General features: G+C 38.4%; 2 protein-coding genes across 2 annotated transcripts; one reads left to right on the top strand and one right to left on the bottom strand.

The window, feature by feature from the left end:
• Nucleotides 1-2,240: 2,240 nt before the first annotated feature.
• Nucleotides 2,241-4,385, top strand: LOC120274088. Its single transcript, XM_039280840.1, has 2 exons — nt 2,241-3,079; nt 4,020-4,385. Exons 1-2 carry the CDS (start codon nt 2,359-2,361, stop codon nt 4,103-4,105), a joined length of 807 nt encoding a protein of 268 aa, XP_039136774.1. The 5' UTR covers nt 2,241-2,358; the 3' UTR covers nt 4,106-4,385.
• Nucleotides 4,386-8,374: 3,989 nt separating this feature from the next.
• LOC120273057 (pectin acetylesterase 10-like) lies at nt 8,375-12,158 on the bottom strand. The gene is made up of 12 exons (XM_039279694.1): nt 11,850-12,158; nt 10,910-10,992; nt 10,655-10,784; nt 10,443-10,516; nt 10,182-10,268; nt 9,973-10,097; nt 9,755-9,815; nt 9,546-9,599; nt 9,362-9,439; nt 9,177-9,282; nt 8,940-9,085; nt 8,375-8,620 (listed from the first exon to the last, which is right to left on the bottom strand). Exons 1-12 carry the CDS (start codon nt 12,127-12,129, stop codon nt 8,507-8,509), a joined length of 1,338 nt encoding a protein of 445 aa, XP_039135628.1. The 5' UTR covers nt 12,130-12,158; the 3' UTR covers nt 8,375-8,506.
• Between the last annotated feature and the right edge of the window lie 11,824 nt (nt 12,159-23,982).

Raw genomic sequence — 23,982 nt, 5'->3', positions numbered from 1 at the left:
AAATTAATTTATCTTTTGATGATCATTTATTAAAATTGTTCCTATTTATACAAACTAATTAATTCTTCCAAACGTGCTGAATATCTGTAATAGATCATAGAATTTACGAACCTTTCTCAGTCACTGATATAATAGCAAGTTAATCCGTCCATTTGTTCGGTTCGGCTGACTTACGTATTGACGTGGCAAAAGTTGTATGGAGCGGGGTTATCAAGATATGTGTACTGACTTTCCAAGAAAGAGAGAGTGGGTTCACACGGATTCATTTAACAACCAGGTTGGACTATGACAGTTTACCATTGGCTCTTCACCACGTGCCTCTTATATGCTAAATCCCCCTCCACCAAAACAAAGTTGTCTCTCGTTGCATGTCCGTTGGCTTTTGCTTTGGAGTTGGGATTTTGTCCGAATTTACAATACAAACAATTGTGGTTGATTTGTCTCCTTTACTATGGGCTTCGGTTTGTGTGTTGTTTTTTTTATAATATCTGAATTAATTCCTCTAATTTTTTTTTAGTCTCTCTACTCAAAAATACTCACAATTAGTTTTTTTATTTTTAAAAATAAACCCACTTAATCCCTCCATGTTTAAAAATGACCCAACTAGTCCCTGTATTTTCAATAGGGGCTAGTTAGAAAGAGACTAAGAGCAGAAAGATTAAATGAGGTTATTTTCAATAGTAGAGGGTCTAGTTGAGAACATTTCTGAGTAGAGGAACCAAAAAAGAAGAGAGAGAAAAATAGAGGAACTAGTTTTTTAAGTGGATAAATTACATTCATGAAGAAAAATAACAAAATAGGATACAACAGAAGTCTACTAGCTGTAGGACGAAGAGAAAACAAAAAAAAATAAAATAATGGGTCTCCTGATCCCAAGAACAAAAGAAAAACTACTCCACACTACCATTTTGGGCCACCTCGGACGTGAGAGCACTCTCCACTCTCTCTGACCGAGGTCCAAAGAACTTTAAATTACGCCAAATAGAAGAGATAAAATCATCTAATTTCGCTCCGGCAGAGTTTTTATGTTGTATTTAATGTTTTTTTTAAAGTAATTTTTAATTGTACTCTCAAGTCCCCACGTAATCTTTTTTCCGTGTGGGTCCATGGATTCTGCAGGACACGTGTTGTTCTACTGCACGTCATCTAGCTACTCCCTGCTTCAGCACACGTGGCAGCAGCTAATGATGCCCGCTTCCTTTCTGGGCCCTAGATCGACGGCGGGTGATGCTTCCAGGGACGAGATCGGGGGAAAAGATGACTGCACTGCATACGGCGTTGGACCCATACGAATTAGTGCCCCACCTCCCCAGTGGAGATAAGAATGAATTGTTCATTGTTCTCGCCTGATATCAGGTACACGTGTTCCTTTTTTTTTTTTGGGTCCCACCACATCGCGACGTATGGCCCAAAAAATGTTGTAATTTTGTCCTGTTGATCGAGTTCCTCCCTCGCATCTGCAGTCCGTTTGGGCGAGGATGCATTACACAGCGCGGATCAGATGATTCCGCGCGTCGGATGACAATTCCAAGAGAGGGGGTGGGTGGTGAAAATCGAGGTGTCCCGTGTTTCTTATTGGAGAGTGGTTGTCGCCTTGTGTGGGGGGGTAAAAGGGAAAGAAGGGAACCACGGATAGATTCAATGCCGGGGCTGATCGAGACTGGACACGTTGGACGGACCTCATCTGCACAATCCAAGTCACTTCGTGCTTGTCCCATGTCCCCCTATTCAACCTTCATCGACCCTGGGTAACCATTTGATTCACAGAGTGCGTGTATAAAAAAACAGAATAATTTTAATTGCATTTTTAATTAATGAACTTACAAATGAATCATGAGATGGTGGGAATCAACGATGTTCTCTTGTGACTGGGTTCCGGTTGGGATAGGGAATAGGGATAATATTAATGTTGTATGGTATAAATGGATATCTTAATTAAAGAGACCAGCCTCAATATCTTGTCTTGTATCTAGCAGTAATTCCGTTAAGAAATAAGCAACTATTGTGATTGGCCCTCATCTAGCTATCTAATATCCTGCCTTCTGTTTCCAAGATGAACATGTGGCCACTCGTGGGTGTTAGACAGTATTTCTGTGTTTATGTGTGTGTTGTTTTTTAATATCTTATTCTTTCTTTATTATAATAAAATTATCCCAAAGGTTGGAATAATGGAAAAAATGATGGATATTTTAGTCATTTCAAGGGCAAAGACCAAGTTTATAAACAGCGTCTCCGTTTCTCTCTCGGTTCTCCCCAACTCTCAAGGGATTCACTATTATCAATTCAAATCTTGTGAAATATCTGTTAATAGTTCCGTTTCCTCTTTAACAATTATTCTTCGCGGAAAAGGAGCAGCACATGGCTAACGAGATGATCACTGCTGTCGTTCATCCCACCGCTGAAGATTCCGACGGTGATGCTTATCTCTTTCCGCACGACGACGTCGACGATGACGATGCTCTTCCGGCGATTGGGATGTCGAGGCTCTCCCTCGAGACTTCAGACGGTGATGGGTATCTTTTTCAGCGCGACGATAAGGATGGTGCTCTCCCGACGATTCGGATGTCGAGGCTCTCCATCGAGACTTCCGACGGCGAAGTTGCCGACGGGGAGCTCTCGGACAAGGATCCATCGAAGCAATTGTTACATGACGACGACGACGACGACGACGATGAAGATGACTTGTCGCCGCTGAATTTTGCTGGGTTCGGATCCCTTCCCGGGACGCCAACGAGGCGGAGGAGGGGCCGTCGGGATAAGGAATACCGTAGCGACGGAGAAGCACGAGGGAGGAGACGGGAACAGAGGAGGGGGAGGGATTGGTGGGTGGAGAGGGAGTGGGAGAGGAGAAGGAGAAGGGAACAGGGCATCGCGGTGGACGAAGGGGAGTGCCAGCTACTCGTCCGGCGGAAGGGACGCCCAGGATGCATTTGCATGGACATTGACGAGGTGAAGGCTTGCCGTGAGCTCGGGATCGAGCTCCAGCCGTGTGATTGGACGGTCGGCTTCTCGGGATCGGCGGTTGATACCAGCAGCGGTGGCAACTCCCCGATCGCCAACTTGAGGATCTCAAGCCCTGGTAATCCATCTAATCTAAACATCAATTACTATACTAATCCATTCTAAATCTAATCTAACCTCACGTAATCTACTTTTTGTTATAGTATTAGTGAAGACCATTAATGAGTTTTTGTTTTAAGCTTTTCCATAAAAGCTGGTTCAGTGTCATTTTTATCATACTGCTAATTTTAAATATAACGGGTAGATCACTTACAAGCAACAATGAATAAATTTTTAGCATCAAAATGACATTAGGAATTATCTCGAGCGTTGTGTGTAACAGTAGATTATTCTGTCGTGGGGCTGGTCACAAAAGAGCTTAATTGGCGGAGTGGTTGACGTACCAATAATAATCATGGTGACCACTCAGTTTCATTCAATCACCTACTAGCACTGCTACCGCAATTACTCCTATGCTTGGCAATGGGCCACCTTTATACATAGTCACCAATCTACGGTTGGTTTAGGAGTGACCGATCGAATAAGTCAAGTGTCTCTTCTCACTTCTCAGTTATGTGGAGCCATTGGAATGGAAAAGTACTGCAATCACCAGAGGGGACAAGTGCATGGCATACTGCTTTTTTCATAACTTGGGCGTTTGCACTGAAGGAAAAATTATATAACACACATACATGGCAGAAAACGCGGATAGGATGATACACAACTGAGCAAGTGAACATTAATATATATTTAACTAGTCAACTAAGGTCATAATTGAGGAAAGAGGCTTCCTCCAGTCATCTAGTCTAATGCCTAATCTAGGCACTTTATCACTTAAAAGGTGTGAAAGTTTCATTTCTTTCTGTCCCTATCGATTAAGTGTGGGAGTGTGGGAATCCCAACTCATAAGCATGCACGAGAGCAGTAGTCATAGATCTAATCTGGCTTTAGTGATAGTAAATCAGCCAAGTGTGTTCAGTTTCTGATACTAGCTGAGTTTGTTTGGTTTGCCACTGCAGGTGATGATCCAAAAGACGTGAAAGCGAGGCTGAAGATGTGGGCGCATGCAGTGGCCCTTGCATCATCAACCAGCTTCAGCGGCTGAATGAAACATGCATCTATGGCCATAGCCCTGCATCTGTACATAGATTCTGCCGGTTTTGAATTTTTGGTGTGACAGCCTAATTACCTTTTCTTGAACTTTGTTATGCATGTTATGCAACCTGCCATGTTTGCAGCTTTTGGCATTTTGGCAGGTGGACTGATGTGAGTGACTACTTTCCTTAATTTTTCCTGCATCCTGTAGATACTTGGATCTTTGTTCGGGACTACCCAGCAGATGGCGTTGTGGTTGTCTATATATATATATATATATTTTTTAATTCTGAGGGCTATTCAGTGAAACACACGTTTTTCTCGTAACCACAAATGAGTTGCATTGTACATGTACCACAGCACTTCATTATTACATTGCAGAGCAAATCACAGAATACTGATTAAATGTCAGAACGTGCTTGTCCCAATGAAGGCTGTAAAAAAGAGGTGGCCCTCGGTTTTGGGTTCACAGAATCACAATCTTCCTTAATTACCCAACTGTAGTTATGATATCAATCAGCTGGAACAATTGTTTTTACGAATATTATGAGGATTGATCAATCATTAGAGCTGAGCTGAGTTTTAACATGTGCAAGCTCAGTTCATTACTATTTTAACCAAGCTCATTAAGAAAATTTGAGGCTTGGGCTTGGTTCATTAGCTTGATTAAAGCTTGTTCTTTTTTATTAAGTGTCGTTTAATGTTCATTTAAAAATTATTATCAAGCTTGGCTTGGTTCAAATTGAGGTCGAGGATCATTTTAGTAAAAAATTATTTGTTTTTTTATAGAATCATTTAAGACTTGGCTCAAGTTCAAGGTAGTTAAAAGCCTCATTAAACAGGTTAACAAATAACAATAATAACAAAATAAATATTGAGATAAACCATCCATAATTTTTTATTTCCATTAACATAAACTATTTATCATATTGGTCCATATCAATAAGATCACAAAAAAATTCAAATCACACATAACATAATTAATTTGCAAATAATTCTATAAATGATTCTTATAAATAAACTTGTAGATGATACTATACATGAGTTTTTATCAATACAATAAATGAGTTGTTCACAAGTCTTTATGAGCCAAACTTGGTGGTGTTCAGACTTGGCTAGTTTATCTTACAAGTTCAATAATTAGGTTTGAAAATCATTTGTTTAGCTTAATGGACAAACCGAGTTGAGCTCTTAACAAACCAAAAATCTGAGCTTTTAACGAACACATTGATTCATTTATAGCCTTATCAATTATAATGTTACACATCACCCGTGATTATGATGAATGAAAAATTTCAGATTGTCTGAAGCTTTGATCCATTTAACCTTTCAGTTTCTAAGAAAAACTTTTTGAGTAAAGTGGATAAACCACAAATTTATTAAAAAGGAGCAAACTGGAAGCAACAAAGTACAAATGAAAATACAACAAACACTGGAGCAAAGCAGAAGTCTGCTATCCTTACCAGAGATGAGAATAACAGAGAACAAGAAAAGTAAAAAGGAAGATAAAAGAGGAGCAATCTGAAACCGGCGAAGTCAACCATATGGAGACACAGGCTAGCTCAGAGAAGAAGGTAACGGACTACTCCTGAATCTGATAGGGCGCCAGATCACCGGTGCAGACAGAGGATCTGGAACTGAGGAAGTTTAAGGAACGCTTGATCTTCTGAGTACCCTCCGAGTCATTCAAAGTGTGGGAGTCAGAGTCTGCAGTAATCCAAGAAAGAATCATATTAGCCGTATTATAAATTGTAACAGAAGTTTGTGAACATTTTTGGTTAAAAATACGGTTATTGCGTTCCAGCCAGATATTCCAGAAAATGGCTCTGGAACAGAGGTCCCAGATATTTATGAGGGGAGAGTAAATAGAGGGAATCCAATTGGTCCAAATGTTATATACTGAGGAGGGTAGAGTTTCGGTATCGAATAAACATTTGAAGAATGACCAAATTCGCTCAGCATAGAGACAGTTTAAGAAAAGGTGGTCCACTGATTCAGTGTTATTATGGCAAAGGGTACATGTGTCAGTGGCAGAAGGGTTGCACCCTTTTTTGAATAGGTTCTCAAGAGTTAGAATTTTGTTATCCCAGACAAGCCAACAGAATAAGGTGATTTTGCTAGGAGACTTAGTTTTCCAAAAATTGGGATAAAGTTGATTGCGAAGTCATCCATCAATTAGAAAATTGTAAAAAGATTTGACTGTGAAAGTTCCATTCTTTTCTAATGACCAGGAGTAAGAATCATCATGATCATTGGAACAATCCGGTAAAGAATTTAGAAGTCTGGTAAGATCATTTGTAGTGGCTGATCTAAAGAGATTACCCTGGGAGTTGGCAATATAAATAAATTGTTTTAAGGTAATCCAAGGGTAAGGACAGTCCAGAAAGAGAGATTCATAACAGTTTCTAGGTGACCTGCCCTCTAGCCATCTATCAAACCAGAAAAGAGTTTTTTCTCCATTGCCAATTGATTTGGTTAGGCAGGAATGGAATGAATGAAGTATGGTGTTAATTCCCGCCCAAAAGAACGATTTATTTCTTGGGGGTTGTGAGAAAAGAAAGGTTGGGGAATCACTGTATAAATAATTGGCTTTACTGATCATGGACCAGCATGAATCTGGTGTAGTAATGAATTTCCACCACCATTTGCCAAGTAAGGCTTTATTGAATTCCTGAAGATTAAGGACGGCCCAGCTACCCATGCTTCTGGGTCGACAAATTCTGTTCCAAGCAATTAATCTTATCCCCTTAGATCCTAGGTCCGGACCTTTCCAAAGAAAGTCTCTCCTGATTTTGTCAATATCATGTATGACCCAGGTAGGAAGTTTGAAAACTGACATCCAATAAACTGGGATGGAAGATAACACAGAGTTGATAAGAGTTAAGCGACCCCCAAAGAGAGGTAAATTGCTTTCCATGGAGTGAGTCGAGTACGAACAGATTCAATCAACATCGCCCAGTCAGCTCTTCTAGGGCGTCTGCCAGAGAGGGGTACCCCTAGGTAAGTGATGGGGAGACAATCTCTATTGCAATTAAGAATTCTTGCGGAGGAGGAATTCGGTTGAAAACCGAAAAAGGTGGAGTAAAGACAGCTTTTTGAGAAGTTGATTGAGAGACCGGAGCAACCTTCAAAGTGGTAAAGAATTAATTTAACAATTTTAAGATATTCATGTCCACCCCCCCGAGAAAATGATAAGATCATCAGCATATTGTAAATGGCAAATGCTATTAGATTGGTCAAGTTGTACCCCAATCAGTACTTTGGAATGAATCACGTGAAAGAACATTGCACTAAGGGTATCAGCCGCTAAGGCAAAGAGAAGTGGAGAGAGAGGATCACCTTGCCTTAGACCTCTTTTGCAGCGAATGTAACCCTGAGTAGTACCATTAATGAGAATTTGAGTTTTGGCAGATTTGAGAATTACAAATAAGTAAATCACCTTTTTATTAAAAAAAATAAAAAAAGCATCAATTACAAAACTTAACAAAAAAAAAAATCGATAAACAACAAAAACTAAGAGTGGAAGTCAGGAGTATAAAGCATCCACAGGTGGTTAAAAGGGGTTTGACAACTATAAACAAGAAAAATGTTGGTAAAATATAACGGTGGTGAGGGATACTAGTTCAAAGTAATTTTAGGAAGAGGTAGAATTATATTATAAAAATATTTTCATCTATTCTCAGTCATTTACAAAAAAACGTGACAAATAGCCAAATATAGGCTTTACTTTTTTACATTCCATACAAATATCCCATAATAATGACTTCATTTAATACATATCATTTATCATTCTATATCTTTTCATGTTGCAACACAGCCTCTAAACTTTACATAAATACTCCTATTAATTATATTGAAGTTATCAATTTCCAACAAAAATAAGGAAAGTTATGGCACTAGCTTGATCCATTCAAACAATATAGGTGGTGTCTGAGTGAGGCTAGCCAAGAGAGTTGCATAAGATTCAGGAAGAACCTTTTCTTTTCTTTTTTTTTTCTTTTTTTTTATTTTTAATAATAGATGACAAGCACATTTTTTATATGAATATAAACAGTACTAGAACCCGGATGTACAGTATATGAACAGTATAAAATCCCCATGTAAACAGTGTATGAACAGTACTACCGGAGAAGGGATTTGAAACTTTTTTTTTTTTAAAAGGTGGAATCTAGGAAGAACTTTATATCATATAAATAATTTTTTATTTTTAAAAAATAGATAAATTACTATTTATCTTATTCACCATGGAAGCCGTGTTTAGCATTGGGCTACACCAACATTGGCCACTTATAATTTTTTTTTTTAATTCTCACTTGATATGAATAATTCACTTATACATCTTGGTTTTCTATAGCCATGGATATCAATAATAGAGAATGACCTAAATCCAAGAGGCCTTGTAAATTACAACCTAGGATCCCCTAAATATGAGATTATGACAAGTGCTGTCACAAGGGTATGCACAGTCAACCGCCTTCACTTCCTCACGATCAAAATACCAATCACCAACAGCCTTTGCAACCGTCTGCATGAAAGAAATCAGTAAGCAATTTATCACCATGATGGTATAACAAGTAGTACACACTTGCTAATAACTGAGGCTACATATGTGAAATTCACGATCTTATAAATATGAGAATATGAAACCTGGTTCATTACAATAACATTTGCTTTTCATTCTGCATTGTTAACTTAGAAATTCTTACTTCAATTATTCTGTGCTAACTGCTAAGATGAAAAATGTCGTCTTCATTGAGGACCTCTAAAGAAATCCAATCTGCTCTAATGTGGTGCTCTATCATTAGAAAATTTAGATAATAAAAAACATGTGGATGTTAACATACCTGGTTTCCAATTTGCGGAGAATTATCTCCGTACCAGGTGTCCTGCCTTTCTGTTTGGCAATGAGCAAAACAAGAGTTGATAAATAAACCATTTTGCTTGGCACTGGAGATAAAGTTTGCAGTGTTGAGCATTTGATCTCTGAATCCTGCACAATGGAAGGTCAATATATGCATGGAGGTCAAGTTTTAGAAATAGCAAGGATTGTACCTTATTTTAATAAGAAAGAAACATTGTACCTTGTAAAAATTGAATTTGTTTTGCATCACAAGTTGTATAGTTTTTTTTACAATATTTCCAATAACCAGTAGGATCTGCTGATTTGGGGGCCAAACTTTCTTGAATCTGTAAATCAAAAGGCATCATAATCATCAATTTATACAGTGCAAAAATACACAAATGGCAAACAGATATTCAGATATACCTGCCATACATCATACCCTGTATTCAGAAGGAAAATTGGGGTCTGAATATTGTTCAATATGTTTTGTGGAAAGAAGCACTGCAATTAAAATGCAGAAGACAGACTCATCAGAAATTGGAATTGAAGACCATATCTTTTTTCAGTTCTCCCAGGAAAACAATTTTCAGTGGAAGAGTTACAGTACCAGTGCTCCTTCCAGTTGGGAAGTGCAGCTCTTCGGTAAATTTACTACTGCTCCCTTCATTTGAGAAAAATGTGCACATATCAGTCAAGGTATGGTATGAAATTAACAACTCAAACTATAGAAGCAGAATCTACACTCGTGATCAATTGATTAAACATAATATCATATCTGTCTTAACAGAATCAGCATTTGAGTCGGACACATAATACCTGGAGATCTACCACGCCTTCATAGAAGTTTCTCAGGGTGCGGCCACCAGCAACATCAACACTGCGATGCCCATGCACAGAGAAGCAAAAGCCACAAGAGTTTACAAGTTCTACAGAAATGCAGAAGCATACTGCATACATAAATGATGCTATGCTACAATTAAATTTCTACAGTTTCTTCATAAAGCGAATTCTTCTTCAAAATAATAAAAACATACGCATCAAGAAACAATCCAGCATCAGCAAGGCACTTGACTTTGGTAATGGCAGAGAACAATCCATGAAATTCATCACAGTGTTGTATCACTGCAAGACCACCTGCAGAGCATCCAGAAAGAAGAGCCTGGAAGCATAATTATTCACTGAATGTGAATCTTGAGATGATGTCAAGACAAGACCATCACAAAATTCGGATGAGAAAAAAAACCTGGTCTGCATCACGCATTCCCTTGGACAGGAGTTCCTCCATGGCAGCGTCATAAATGCGTTGGCCTCTGAAATGCAAGCTTGCATTCTAAACACAAAATGGTACAACTACTTCAATAAAAGATGAAGGACCTCCCACAGCCACAATATATTCACACAGACAACATTTGTGCATATTTGTCGAGGTGAACAAGAACCACCAATGGGAAAACACCTCAAAAGAATGTAAGAATAAATGAAATGGCAAGATTGATATGTGAACCTTGTCATAGCCTTCTCCTTTGAATGAGGCACCATCACAGTACCGAACCTTGACTCTGTTCCAGTTGTAAAAATCTGCAAGGATCAACAGTTAAAACAAAACTAACGTAGTGACAATTTCATTCTTAATCAATAGCAGATCAGGAATAGATCTATATTTAAATATACATATATGTCAGACTGAATAGCAGGAGAATTTAGTGTGATAAGGACCAGGGTTCATTGCGGGATCATTGCTCATTATGCCTGTAAATGGTATTTCCTTTTCCATGTAGTTTGATGAGCCATGCCGAGACGTCTTTCTGTAGACACATGTTCTAATGTCATTGCACCAGCCACCACCCTGTAATATTCACGAAAACCAAAATATCATGCGGTTGCAGAGAGACTAACAACAGATGAAACAATAGTAATTGGCCACTGTTGGATAAAAAAAAAACAATAAAAGAATTGCAGCATTCATGTCACCTCTAAATTAACAAGCCAGCTATTTGCTCCTGATCCAAATCCAGGATTAAAGTGATAGGCAGGCAAACTCCCGTCTAAACATACTGTACCAATGAACAGAGAGGTCTCAATGATCATCTATGTGAAATGAGAAAAGCTTTATATTCAGTCAAAACGTAATAAAGAAAACTCAAATTTAATCGAACCATGTGGATATTCTCAGTTAATGGTAAGCTAGACTATCAGATAATTATTCTTCTGCAGAATTCTAGATTCTCTATGAATTTTATGGCAACAAAAATGTTTTGACATTCTTTTTTGATGCTGTGTAAGTCCAATAAAACAGAAACATTCAAATTGTGTCAAGTCATCAACTTTCTGCATTTAAGGAGGGACAATAGTTGGCTTGGCAGAATCTCTAGCCTTGAGCATCAAAATCATGAGACAATTCAACAACATGAATAATCTGTTGATTGAGTTTTCTCTAGTAAAATTGGAGCTTCTTTCCAATCATTACGCTGCTTGAGAAGTTCCTTGAAACATTCTTATGCACAACAAAGAAATAAAATGTAGGTCCAAATTTGTAGCAGTTGTTGTTGTTGTTGTTTTTTGTGGCATAGTTGCCATGTCAAAAAAACAGATCTGGGTGAAAAGCAACATCACTAATAACGGGATTGTTGGTGATATGCTTGATCTGGATTTATGGATGGATATTGTGCTTTATTTTTACTGGTGTTTCCTCTTTGTATGGTTTTTTGGTTTGTCATGATGATCTTTTGATGGTGTTTTGAGTGGGTTGTGTAACTTGTGTTCCTTTTTTTGTCTTTGAGCTTACTAAAAGTTTTCTTTTGGCTTGACCCAAAAAAAAACACTGGAAAAATTATAAGAAATAAGAGCAAGAAGATGATGATAGTAATTCAAAAATGATGATATTGAGGAAAACAGACAGTGTTGCACATACCGGCTCCTTTTCCAGATGCGGATTGGATGAGGGTGAGGGGTACCATGAGAAGGCCGGCCTCATCATTGTCTTCTCCGACATTGGCCAATATTTCAGAAGCTCTCGGAGTTCTATCGCCTTGGATACAGCTCCCCACAGCCAATCCAGAAAACAACGCCACCAATCCAAAGAGAAGGTTCAGCTTATTCATCTTGTTCTCCCCCCTAATGGAAATGCTCATACCATGCATGAAAAACAGCTCCAAAGAAATATTGGCCCCTCGGGTTACATGGATGTGCATATGTGTGTGTGTGTGTATATATAGACAGTAGGATCTGTGCATTTATTTATGGTAACAATAAGAGATTAATTGGTCATTTAAGGATTGAATTCATCCTCATAAATCAATGAATTTACTTTCCTTATATAGAAAAGGACAGGGTGGACTTGTGTCCAGACTCGGCGTTCATGAAATGGTTTTCTTATTGTCTCTTTTGAGTAGTGAAACCGCACCATTTGCCAAGTTGCATTGTTTCATTGAACAACTGGGAGAAGCTTGTTGTAAAAAAACTTAATTGAAAATAATAATAATAATAATAATAAAACTTTTTTTTAATGAATGTGATTTATCACTCTTAAAAAAAACAATGCAGTTCTGTCATATGAACACACTCTGTATATTCTTGTAAAATACACTAAAAATAAAAGTGCTCATTTGAGCATGTTATATGTGAGTATAAAGAATTGAAGGAGTACATGCAAAAAAAGTGATGAAAAAAGTGTCGTATATTCTCTTTATTTGAAAATGAATCATTTCATGAGATCTTCATGATCTTAAAATCTACCTATTGTTTTATCTTATCCTGTTTAAACGATGTCACTCATGCTTGGTTACATGCTTATTATTATTATTATTATTATTATTATTAAATGAAACCCTGTCGTTGTTGTTATTATTAAGTGCAGAATTAAAATAAAAATATATGTGTATGTTGTTGTTGTCCCTGAATTCTAGACCCTCATTGCCGTATGGAAGAGGGGGATGCAATTTAACTTTTTTTTTTTTTAATTTTGAATAAGGGGATGCAATTTAACAAAGCCAAAAAGTTAGAAACCGTGCAAGACGTTCATTGACCTAGTAGAGATTGTGGAAAATATGAGCTCATTAGACCAAAGGTCCTAAAAGAAGTCTCCCTTTAACGGATCACGGTTCATTCAGTTTTATGACGGAAACAAACAAAAACAAATAAAAAATATATATATATTTTTATTCCTTTTCCTTCTAAGCGTTGGCGTGGGTGTTTCCAATAAGAAAAGCAATGGGGAACGGACGATTCCGTGTCACCATCAAAGAAGAAGTGTTTAATTGTTGTTGTTTGATGTTGAAAGAAGCCGACCTCCACCAATAAGATCTTTATTCCACCTTCACCAGTTCTATGCCCACTAGTCTATCACCCAAGAATAGGTCAGCAGCTCATGATCGAGTTAGTGCCCTTCTGCAAATATAAGCAATACGAACCTTTGTTTAACAGTTTAACAGTTTAACTAAACAGACAATGGCTTCCTCTAGAATTGGCAGTGTTTATATATATATATATATATATATATATTTTTTTATGGCCAGGAAAATGCCATCATGGCTTTCATTCAATAAATTTGTGTTTATCCATTTTTATTAAAAAAAAAAAAATTTAAGCAAATTTTCTGATTTCCGTCTCTGCCGACGGCCATGCATAACGCATGACACTTGATGAACATGTGTTGTGAGTGATAGAAGATGAAGAAGAGAGGAATATATTCTCATTCAATGCATGTTTAAAAAGTATGATCTTGGGTCTTCATATAGAAGCCAAAGATACAAATATACCATACTGTCACTGTACATACATACATATAGACATACATACATCTAACACCCCCTCAAACTCAAGGCGGATCATGTGTCTTGAGTTTGGATAACATAAATAGATGCTTATCACGTGTCTGTGCCTTAGTAAAAAAATCAGCAACCTGGTCCTCTGTAGGAAGATAATGAAGGGACACAGTATGGGCATGAACATGACAGCGGGTGAATTGTGCATCCACACCAATATATTTGTTCAGCTCATGTTTGACCGAATCAGCAACAATCTGAAGGGCTCCTATACTGTCACAGTGAATAGGAATAGGAGAACGGATCGGTACACCAAAATCTTGCAGAATCGAACGAATCCAAAGCATCTCCTGTACGGTAGAAGCTAAAGCACGAACCTCAGCCTCAGCACTGAACTTAGCAATAGTGTGTTGTTTCTTAGTCTTCTTAACAACAAGTGAAGACCCAAGAAAGATACAGTAGCCAGTAACAGAGACCCGATCATCAGAAGAGATGGCCCAAGTAGCATCAGAATAGGCCTATAGCTGAAGGGTGGATTGGTGTGAGTAGAATAGACCACGCGAGGCAGTGCCATGAAGATATCGCAGCACCCGGAGAAGATTCCCATAATGGACAGAGGTGAGGGCCACAACAAACTGACTGAGAATGTGCACAGCATGAAAAATGTCCAGACGTGTAACAGCTAGATATACCAGGCTACCAACAAGATGCCAATAGCGAGAAGGATCTGATAAGGGAATCCCATCAGAAGCACGAAGCTACAAATGCAACTCCATCGGTGTAGCGACAGTACGAGTATCTGTCAAGCCAGAGCGAGCTAGAAGATCGAGAGTGTAACGTTGCTGAGATAGTCGATAGGCATCATGATGAAATGTGATCTCAATACCCAGAAAATAACGAAGAAAACCGAGATCAGTCATCAATAAAGTCTCACATAGTTTTCTGCTTCGCAAAAGTAATGTGAGCAGAATCATCACTAGTAAGAATCATATCATCCACATACAGAAAGAGAATGGTCTGGCCACGAGTTGAAGTATGAATGAAAACTACCGGATCATGTATGCTCGGAGTAAATCTAGCAGCCTCAACAACTGTGTTGAATCTCTCAAACCAGGCACGTGGAGCCTGTTTGAGACCATAGAGAGCGCGACGAAGAAGACAGACAGATCCTGGAGGCACCTGAAGGCCAGGAGGAGGAGTCATGTAGACCTCCTCCTTTAGGTCCCCATGAAAAAAGGAGTTCTTCACATCAAGCTGATAAAGAACCCACTTACGAACAGCTGCAACAGTAACTAATGTACGCACAGTATGTATGTGAGCCATGGGGGCAAAATTCTTCTTATAGTCACGGCCATACTCCTGCTGAAATCCGCGAGTAACAAGATGCGCTTTATAGTGCTCGAGAGACCCATCAGAACGGGTCTTCACCTGGTATATCCAGCGACAAGTAATGGGAATGGCATGGGCAGGAAGAGGAATTACATCCCATGTGTGAGTCTGAGACAAAGCATCAAGCTCCTCAGCCATAGCAGTCCGCCACTCAGAGGATCGAATTGCTTCCTTGTAGTTACCTGGCTTAATAACATCTGAGACACTGGTGCTGGCAGAAGCATAGCAAACAAGGGGATGTAAAGTGGAGCGATCTCGTAAAGAGTAAAGATGAGAGGATACCTCAGGAGCTTGATTGGTAGCAGGAGAGGAGTCAGAGAGGTGCTACCGTGGTGGAGTCACTACGGGATCTTGACGATGGTAAAATAAAAGAACTAGTGGGTGAACAGGGGGAAGTGAAGGAGAAGGGGTAGATACGATAGGAGACTCAATAGATAGCGGTGAAGGAGGATCAATAGAGGAGTGACTAAGAAGCTCTGGAGGAGTGAGGATCGGAAAAGAGGAAGGCACAAGGGAAGTACTTTCAGGAAAATTGGTAGGGAAAAGGAAAGATAGAGGAATCGAGAGAGAGAGGGAGACTCAGTAGAAGAAGGGAAAGCATAAAAGGGGGTGGCCTCATTAAACGTGACATCACGAGAGATACGAATACGACGGGTAACAGGATCATAGCAACGATAACCTTTATGCTCAAGATTATATCCTAGAAAAACACAAGAAATAGACTGGGCGGTGAGCTTGGTCTGCTCCCAAGGTGCGAGAAAGACAAAGCAATGACAACCATAAACACGAAGATAATCATTGCGAGGAGGTATCCCATGAAGACACTCGCCTGGACTACAACCATGAAGATGAGATGAAGGTTGAAAGTTGATCAGATAGACAACTGTACTCACAACATCAGCCCAGAAATGAGGAGGGAGAAAAGCACCAAGAAGAAGAGCATGAGCAGTCTCTAAGATATGATAATGCTTGCGTTCAGCAACCCCATTCTGAAGATGAGCACCAGGACAAGATAACTGAGGCAAGGTGTCCTCAGAGGACAGAAAGGCACGAAAATCCTGAGAAGTGAATTAGCCACCAAAGTCAGATCCAAAGTTCTTGACTGAGGTAGCAAACTGAGTGTGGACCATAGCTATAAATGATCGATAGATTGACAACAACTGACTATGGTGATGTATGAAATAGATCCAAGTGTAGTGAGTGTAATCATCAATAAAGATAACTTAATAATGGTTTCCTCCTTTAGAAACAAAAGGAGCAGGACCCCAAATATCAGAATGAATAAGCTCAAAAGGAGTAGTGGTTTTAGATACACTCAAAGGATAAGGGCGCTGTAGCTGCTTACCAAGCTTACAGCCAACACAAACAACATCAGAGGAAAGAGAGACAGCTCCTAAAACACCAAGACGAACAAGAGATGATAAACGAGACAGACATAAATGACGAAGTCATTGATGCCACATATGATGAGAGGAAATTGTAGCATGACAATGATGAATGGACCCAGCAGAAGATGGGAGGTGAAGAGTATCTAACACATGAACTCCACTATGGCGGTGGCCATCTCCAATCACCGTCCCACTGCGATCGTACACACGACACGATGTATGATAAAAAATAACCTGACAATCATAATCAGTAAGCTGACTAACAGACGTAATGTTTATGGATAAACAAGGAACATGGGAGACCGAAAGAACATAAAAAGAATTGGATGAAAGATGACCAGTAAATAAAATAGGAAGTAGTCTGCCATTAGCAGTGCGAACACGTGTGATATGTAATGATGGACGGGAATGATGAAGATGAGTAGCATCAGGAGTCATGTGAAGTGAAGCACCATAATCGAGAAGCCAGAGAGGACGGGAGTACCTGAAGCGGAGGAAGGAACCTAAGCCGACCGCGCATGGCCAGTGGAGTCTGCTAAATAGGACTGTTGGAACTATCTGAACATCGCCAATAACTGTTAATCAGTAACAGACAGTGGAGCAGGAGATGGTGAAGTAGGAGAAGGTGTAGAAAATGTGCCTGAGGAGAGTGAGGCAGTGGAAGAAGAGGTGGAACCGGTGTAGATGTACCATAGGAAGTAGTACGTGGAAGGCCACGCTTCTTCTTCAAGCAATCATGCTCAAGATGACCAAGTATGCCATAATAGTGACAAGTCATAGTCCGTTTCGGCCGAGAAAAGGACCGAGATGAGGCAGTAGAGGAAGCCGGAGGTCGAGTAAAGGAGGAGGCTGAAGAGACCAAAAGAAGGCGAGAGACAACAAAAGCACTACCCCCCTGTGGAGGAAGCCCGGAGGCGGGTTTCCTCAGCACGAACAAAAGTGAAGGCCTCATGCAAAGAATAAGCTGATGGAGCATGAAGTAACTGAGCTCGAGTCGGCTCAAACTCGGAGCGAAGACGCATAATGAACTCATACATACGCCATTTCTCATTGTGGCTATGTTGACGAGAGCAAGACTCTGAACAAGTGAGAATCTTGGCAGTATAAATAGTATAATATGGAGGAGTGACGGCATCAATCTGACGCCAGAGGGCACAATATCGACTGTAGAACTGATCGACTGTGTCCTCGCCCTGCTGGAGACTAGTGAAAGCCTGGTATAGGGTATAGAGCTGCGCCTGACTAGAACCATAGTAACGACGCTCAAGATATTCCCACATCTCACGAGCGTGGGAAGATCAGCAATCTGGGTATGAATCTCAAGAGTGACTGTCTGACAAATCATTATCTTTGCAGTAAAATCATCAGCAACCCACTTCCCAACCTGCTGCTCAAATGCCATAAGAAGAGCAAAGGCCTCTGAGAAGACGATGGTGTCAGGGATAAGGGGGCCATCAGGCATAGTACAGGTATCGTCATCATGTCGAAGAACACGGACACCATCCAGAATCCGCTTGATGGTGAGTCGTCAGGGGATGTAGTTGGTGCCATCAAGCACCACATCTGAATGGTGAAGATTGTGGTAACGCATCTCCGGTAACATTCTACTGAGATCATATTCCATTTTTTTTTTTAAATCAACATCAATGTTTTGGTCTTAGGAGACAAAAGCTCACAGGTCAATAGTAACAACATAACTAGGCTTTTGTTTGGCCAGACAAGATGTCACATGTGAGAATGCCTTGGAACTTGGGTGATAGGATTGATGGTGGTGTCCAGCTGGGTGATAATGATATCGGTGGTGGTTAGAGAGGGCTGCGGTGGCCGACCGGTTGATGAGAATGATGGTGGTGGCTAGAGGGGACTGTGGTGTGATGGTGATAAAGGCGGACTTGGTTGTAATGGGGGCAGTGATGATAATGGTGGCCGTTAGCAGTGAGGATGATGGTGATGGTGATGATGGGCAGCAGCGGGAAGGGTGATGGTTGCCGGTAAGAATGATGATGATGGCGGTGAAGATGATGGTGATGGTGATGGTAACCGGCGGCGAGAAGGATGATGGTGATCGTGATAGTGGCCGTTGGCGATAAGGATGATGGTGATGGTGATGGTGGTTGTTGGTAAAGAGTGGTGGTGGCCGATGGCGTAGAGAATGATGGTGATGGTGGCCGAGCGGTGAAGAATAGTGGTGGCTGGTGACGTAGAGGATGATGGTGATGGTGTCCAGGCAGTGAAGAATGGTGGTGGCCGGTGGCGTAGAGGATAATGGTGATGGTGGTCTGGCGGTGAAGATGGTGGATGAGTGAAGAGTGAAGGTGTGCTCTCTGTCTTTTTTTTTTATAAATGTTATGAAGATTGATAGTGGAGGGAAGGAGGTAGGTAGAAGATAGAGAAAGATGGAGGATGTTGGCTGGAAGAAGAGTACCGAAGAGAGGATTGGAGAAGTTGGTCGGAGAAGTGACCGGAGTAGATGACAGGAATAGGTGGTCGGAATAGGATAGCCGAACCTTGTCTGATACCATGATAGAAGATGAAGAAGAGAGGAATATATTCTCATTCAATGCATGATTAACAAGTATGATCTTGGGTCTTCATATAGAAGCCAAAGATATAAATATACCCTACTGTCACTGTACATACATACATATAGACATACATATATCTTACAGCGAGAAGCTTTCCGCTTTACCGAGCTTTCTCTGTTTTAGTAATTCTTTAGTGCTGGACTCCCCCCTTTAGTTTGAAGACTCCAGGACAAACCTATCAAAGTCTCTTTGAAAAGAATACCCTTGAACTTGTACATTTGGCCATAGTAAGCATAGCGTGAAAGATTCAACTTATTATTAGTTTTTTTTAAATCTTTTTTGGGATAAAATAAAAGTAAGATGATGGTGCGTGGAACAAGGCGAATGGAGCTCTTCGAAGACTCATGATTGCTACTTGCATCTTTTGCTATGCAGCCATTGAATCACTATATCACTTGCTTTTCTAGTGTCTCTTCAGGCATAAATTTGGAGAGTTGAGAGTTTTGGCTAGGTTTTTGGAAACACCATATATCCTAGCTTCCTTGATGATCTTTTGGGCCTTGGAGACTAAAGGGTAAATTTTTTGATAAGACACCAAATTATAATTACCTGTTTTTATTTTGGGGGTCCATACTTCACTTTAAATCAAAATGATTATCCAACTTTAATTTTGTTTCACTAGGTGGTCATCCGAGAGATTTTGGTCTATTTTTTATTATATGATGTTAGAAATTCTATGTCAGCAGGTGAGATGAAATTGTCAGTTGGGCGGATAGTGTGTCATGCATATGTTGATAGAGAATTTTTAATATCTATATCATTTAAAAAAAGGTCAGAATCTGTCAGGTAACCACCAGATAAAACAAAATTGAAATTGAGTAATCATTATGATTTAAATTAAAGTTCGGACTCCATAATGAAAAAAAAAGACCATAGTTTGTGCTTTGCCAAAAAAAATTACCCGGAGACTAAACCTCATAAGTCTACTAAAAAAACCTTGAAATATCAAAATATTAAAAATAATTCTTAAAAATTAAATTTTTTTGAGGCAATTTAAAATAATTCACAATAACATAAAAAAATAAAAATAAAGGGCTTTCACTTAATTCGTATTTTACAGGTATAGTAGAGGGTGGGAATATATTTGGGTACATGTTTTTTTAGAGTTATAATATGGACTATCACTTAAAGCGGAATGAACGCATCTTTAATTTCCCATCACTCTCGGTAACCTCAGTTATGATTAGCATTATTTATTTGTTCCTTAAGTAGGTGTCTACAACTCCTGAGTTGAAGAGATTTAAGTAGAAGGGGCCGGTTAACAATTAAGAGGAGTTTAGATTTTTTGGGGTTTAATGAGAGAGGGGTGAGAAACCCGAAATGTGTGCCCCACAAAGAATTTTTTTTAAAATTTTAATGTTAGGTGATTACGTTAAAACCCTTTTTATATTCTATTTTTTTTTTTTTTGCAGTTTTTGAAACCCTAGCCATCTCTTTGCCTCATTCCGTTTTAGATAGTCATTTAGGGAAAAAGAGAGAGACCTAGCCTCATGTTACTCTCCTTTTTTGCGTGTGGTGTCGGCGATGAGCACGGGAGATCGGTCTCGTCGTCAAGGGTTGTTTCACTGTTATTGTTGAGGTAAGTGTCTTCTTCCTCGGATCTTTGAATAAATTGTAAAATTGTTATTGTTATTTTCTAGATCTTAACTTGTTAATGTCGGATGTTAGTGATGGATAGGTTAGGTTAGTTTCTTGACCCCTCTTTGATTTTAGGGGTCTTAGAGGCTAAATTTGGAGGAGAGTAGAATAAGAAACTTGTAGAGTTTGATGTTGGCTAAGTACCTAAAAAATTTTAAAATTTTTGCGGTTGTATGCTATAAGATATAGCCTTTGAATGCAGGTGCCTCCGGTAGGATTTCTGTGGAGGCCTTTAAGCATTTTTGATTTGTTTTATGGTTTTTGAATTTGAATTAGACATAGATTTATATAATAAACTTGTAGAACTCAACCCTAGCTTTGGATCTGTCAAATTTCAGAATTTTTTTCTCTATATGTTTTGAGTTAGAGCCATATTACCAAAAGAATACTCAGTGATATTTTTTGCAGTAAGCATGAAGATTGGTTAGAGAAATTGATGATCTTAGAGTTGAAATCATGACATATGCTTAACAAGGAAGTTGTTATAATTTGTGTTAATTATATGCTCCTAAAGTTTGATCTAATTTGAAGATATATGCTGGGAGTTATCGTTATTAGAAAGGCATGGTTGACTTTAATGAGTTGCAGAAGTATGTATACTTAATTTGATGGCTTTTATAGATCTCTAATTATTGTGAAATTTTGATATGTGGTATCTGTAGATGTCTAGGTTTCTTAGAAGGTTTAAATTCCTGATTTGGATAGGAATTCGCAAAGTTATGCCATTTTCAATATTAAGGGTCGTAATGGAATTGTTATTAGCCACTTGACTTTTGTAGCTTCATTAGTGTCTTGAAATGCTTCTTGCAGACCTTCGGGTTTTAGAATCTGTTTTGTCTGAAATTTTGATAGGGTGCCTTCCTAAATTTAGGATTTTTATGGGAAACTTGATTGGTGTGAATTCAGAGTTATTGGCGTTAGATAGATAAGTATCCCACATATAAATCATGTTATATATATGTGAAAAATCTTGGATTTTTGTACTTATGAAATTGCTTGAGAAAAATACTGATTTATGTTTTTAAATGATTATAAATTGTTATCTAATCATTTCATTATTAGTATTAACACTTTTATTTATTTGTTTTTGTTACATGCCATTATTTATTTTGGTATTTTTCTAAATTTCTTATTTAAAAATTATTTGTAATTTATATATAAATATTTAGTTTGGGAAATAATTGGAATTATGTTTTATTAAAAAATGGGATCAATAAATTTCTCTATTCTGTTTTGACAAATGTTTGTGCATGACATATCTTGATATAACAACTTATAGTCCCTAATTAACTTTGCAATAACCCTGCTACTATGGGTTAAACATTGACCATGTCTATACGTACTTTTGACATAGAAATTATAGTTGCACACCATTCCGTAGGGGAAGAATAACGGCTTCTGACATTTTGGCTCGGGCCATCGAAGGTAAACAAATGAGCTCTGAAATCTGACTCGGGTCACTGAGTTTAAACAAATGAATTCTGATATTTTGTTTTAGCATTAGTTATTTGGGGGACTTATATATTTGTTCAGTTGAAAAATTATAATGTTTGAAATTTTCTGATTTCTGGGTATTCATGTTGTTTTGTGTCCTCTGCCACAAAGCTTCCGAGATAGTGAAATGCCTATTCTTTGACTGCAAATTCTTGATGCGAATTTGGTTATTCTTCAACTAAATCTTCAATCTAAAGTCGTTTGGTTCGTGGTAATGTAGAAGGATTACCATGTGTTATGTGGTAATATGAAAATATTACCACGTTTGGTATTGTATCAGTGGTAATCTGTATAGTAATATCACATTACCAACTTATAAATATTACCAAGAAAGTGGTAATTCTATTACCACCAAATTTGGTGTGTATCTTGGATTACCGTGGTAATCTTATAACTTTTTATATTTTAACAAATTGATTATTATGAAAACCAAAGTAATAAGAGTTCCCAACCAAACATGGTTATATTAAATTACCGCAATATTCCCACCCATATAATATTCCCACTCATATTACCATGGTAATCTCGTTACGTGGTAATATATCATTACCACGAACCAAACGGCCCCTTCTAAGATTTGGATCACCTGGCTTTCATCTTTAAATTCTCAAAATCGGAACTTTTGGGACCTCAGTTTAAGAGCCATTATGTAGAATATATGGCTGGAACGAAATACTCGTATCTTTCAATTAGTTGCTTTACCTTCTTCTACTATAACTATTAAAATTGCTAATATGCTTTTTTTTTTCAACACTTATAGACAATCAACAACAATCACTCATTGAGGCATCCTAGAGGATTGACTGTTTCTTCAACTTCATAAGCGCAAGAGTCTTGAAATGAACTTGCGATTTAGATCATAACTTAGCCCTGGAGTAGGTTACTCCTTCTGACAGCCTGAGCAGGCCTATGTTGCCAGATGGTGGTTTTCACCAACTTGGTTGTTCTTTCTTTATTTGTTTTTACTAATCCTTTTCTCTTTTTGTCTTTTGAGTGCCTTACCTCTGGTAAAAGACTACTGTTTATCTCTTCTTCTCATTTTTTATCTCATGTTTCTGTTTTGTCTGTCCTTCTGCTTCAATAAAGTCGTGGTTTATCCACATGTTTTTTCAAAAAAAAAGAAAAATATTGTGGTTTATTTTTTTATTTTTAAATTAGCTCATGTTGCTTTTTTTTCCATTCTTGAGTAGATTCTGCACTTCATTTTCAAGCAACGGTTGCTTGTCTCATTGAACCCTATCTTATTCTCAGCAACAGATTCCCATAATAGATCAAGTACTGTTGAAAACATATCAAGAATGTTAATATAGTGATTAATAGTATCATTATTAGTTAAAATAATCACCATGGTCAATAAGATTATTATACATGATGCATGTTTAGAAATATGTAAGCTAGCCTATATATGAGCACGAGTGCAGTTTTAATTACGTACGTACGTTCACCTGTGTGGCGCCTTCTTATAAATAGTTTGTGTTTGTTTAATCTATTGTTTCCTAGATGGACCTTGATATTCATTTCAACATTAATCAATATCAATTTACATGAAATCATGGATTCCGCTATCAGTAGATGCATGCAACTAAAGGTGCTTTTCTCGCTACTCAACTGGTAAGATGAATAGAGGAAAGAAATGGCAAAGGCACTTCCTGTCTGTTACTTAATTGGTTATGCTCCTGAAAGGCGTGTTTGATCCAATTGTGGGATATGGAAAATGAGATAAATCAATTTTCAAAATTTGCAATTAGACCTTTATATATGCAAGGGAAGGGTGATATATGTGAAAG

The sequence above is a fragment of the Dioscorea cayenensis genome, chromosome 12, assembly GCF_009730915.1.
Source record: "Dioscorea cayenensis subsp. rotundata cultivar TDr96_F1 chromosome 12, TDr96_F1_v2_PseudoChromosome.rev07_lg8_w22 25.fasta, whole genome shotgun sequence".
NCBI classification, from domain to species: domain Eukaryota; kingdom Viridiplantae; phylum Streptophyta; class Magnoliopsida; order Dioscoreales; family Dioscoreaceae; genus Dioscorea; species Dioscorea cayenensis.
This window is presented reverse-complemented; position numbering and strand designations above follow the sequence as displayed.

Excerpts from the sequence above, each read along its gene's own strand:
- LOC120274088 (XM_039280840.1), top strand. The coding sequence starts at position 2,359 with ATGGCTAACGAGATGATCACTGCTGTCGTTCATCCCACCGCTGAAGAT. Across the intron at positions 3,080-4,019 it reads CTTGAGGATCTCAAGCCCTG|GTGATGATCCAAAAGACGTG; the intron begins GTAATCCATCTA and ends TTGCCACTGCAG.
- LOC120273057 (XM_039279694.1), bottom strand. The coding sequence starts at position 12,129 with ATGCACATCCATGTAACCCGAGGGGCCAATATTTCTTTGGAGCTGTTT. Across the intron at positions 10,269-10,442 it reads AAGGAGAAGGCTATGACAAG|AATGCAAGCTTGCATTTCAG; the intron begins GTTCACATATCA and ends TTTTGTGTTTAG. Across the intron at positions 9,283-9,361 it reads CAGGGTATGATGTATGGCAG|ATTCAAGAAAGTTTGGCCCC; the intron begins GTATATCTGAAT and ends TTTGATTTACAG.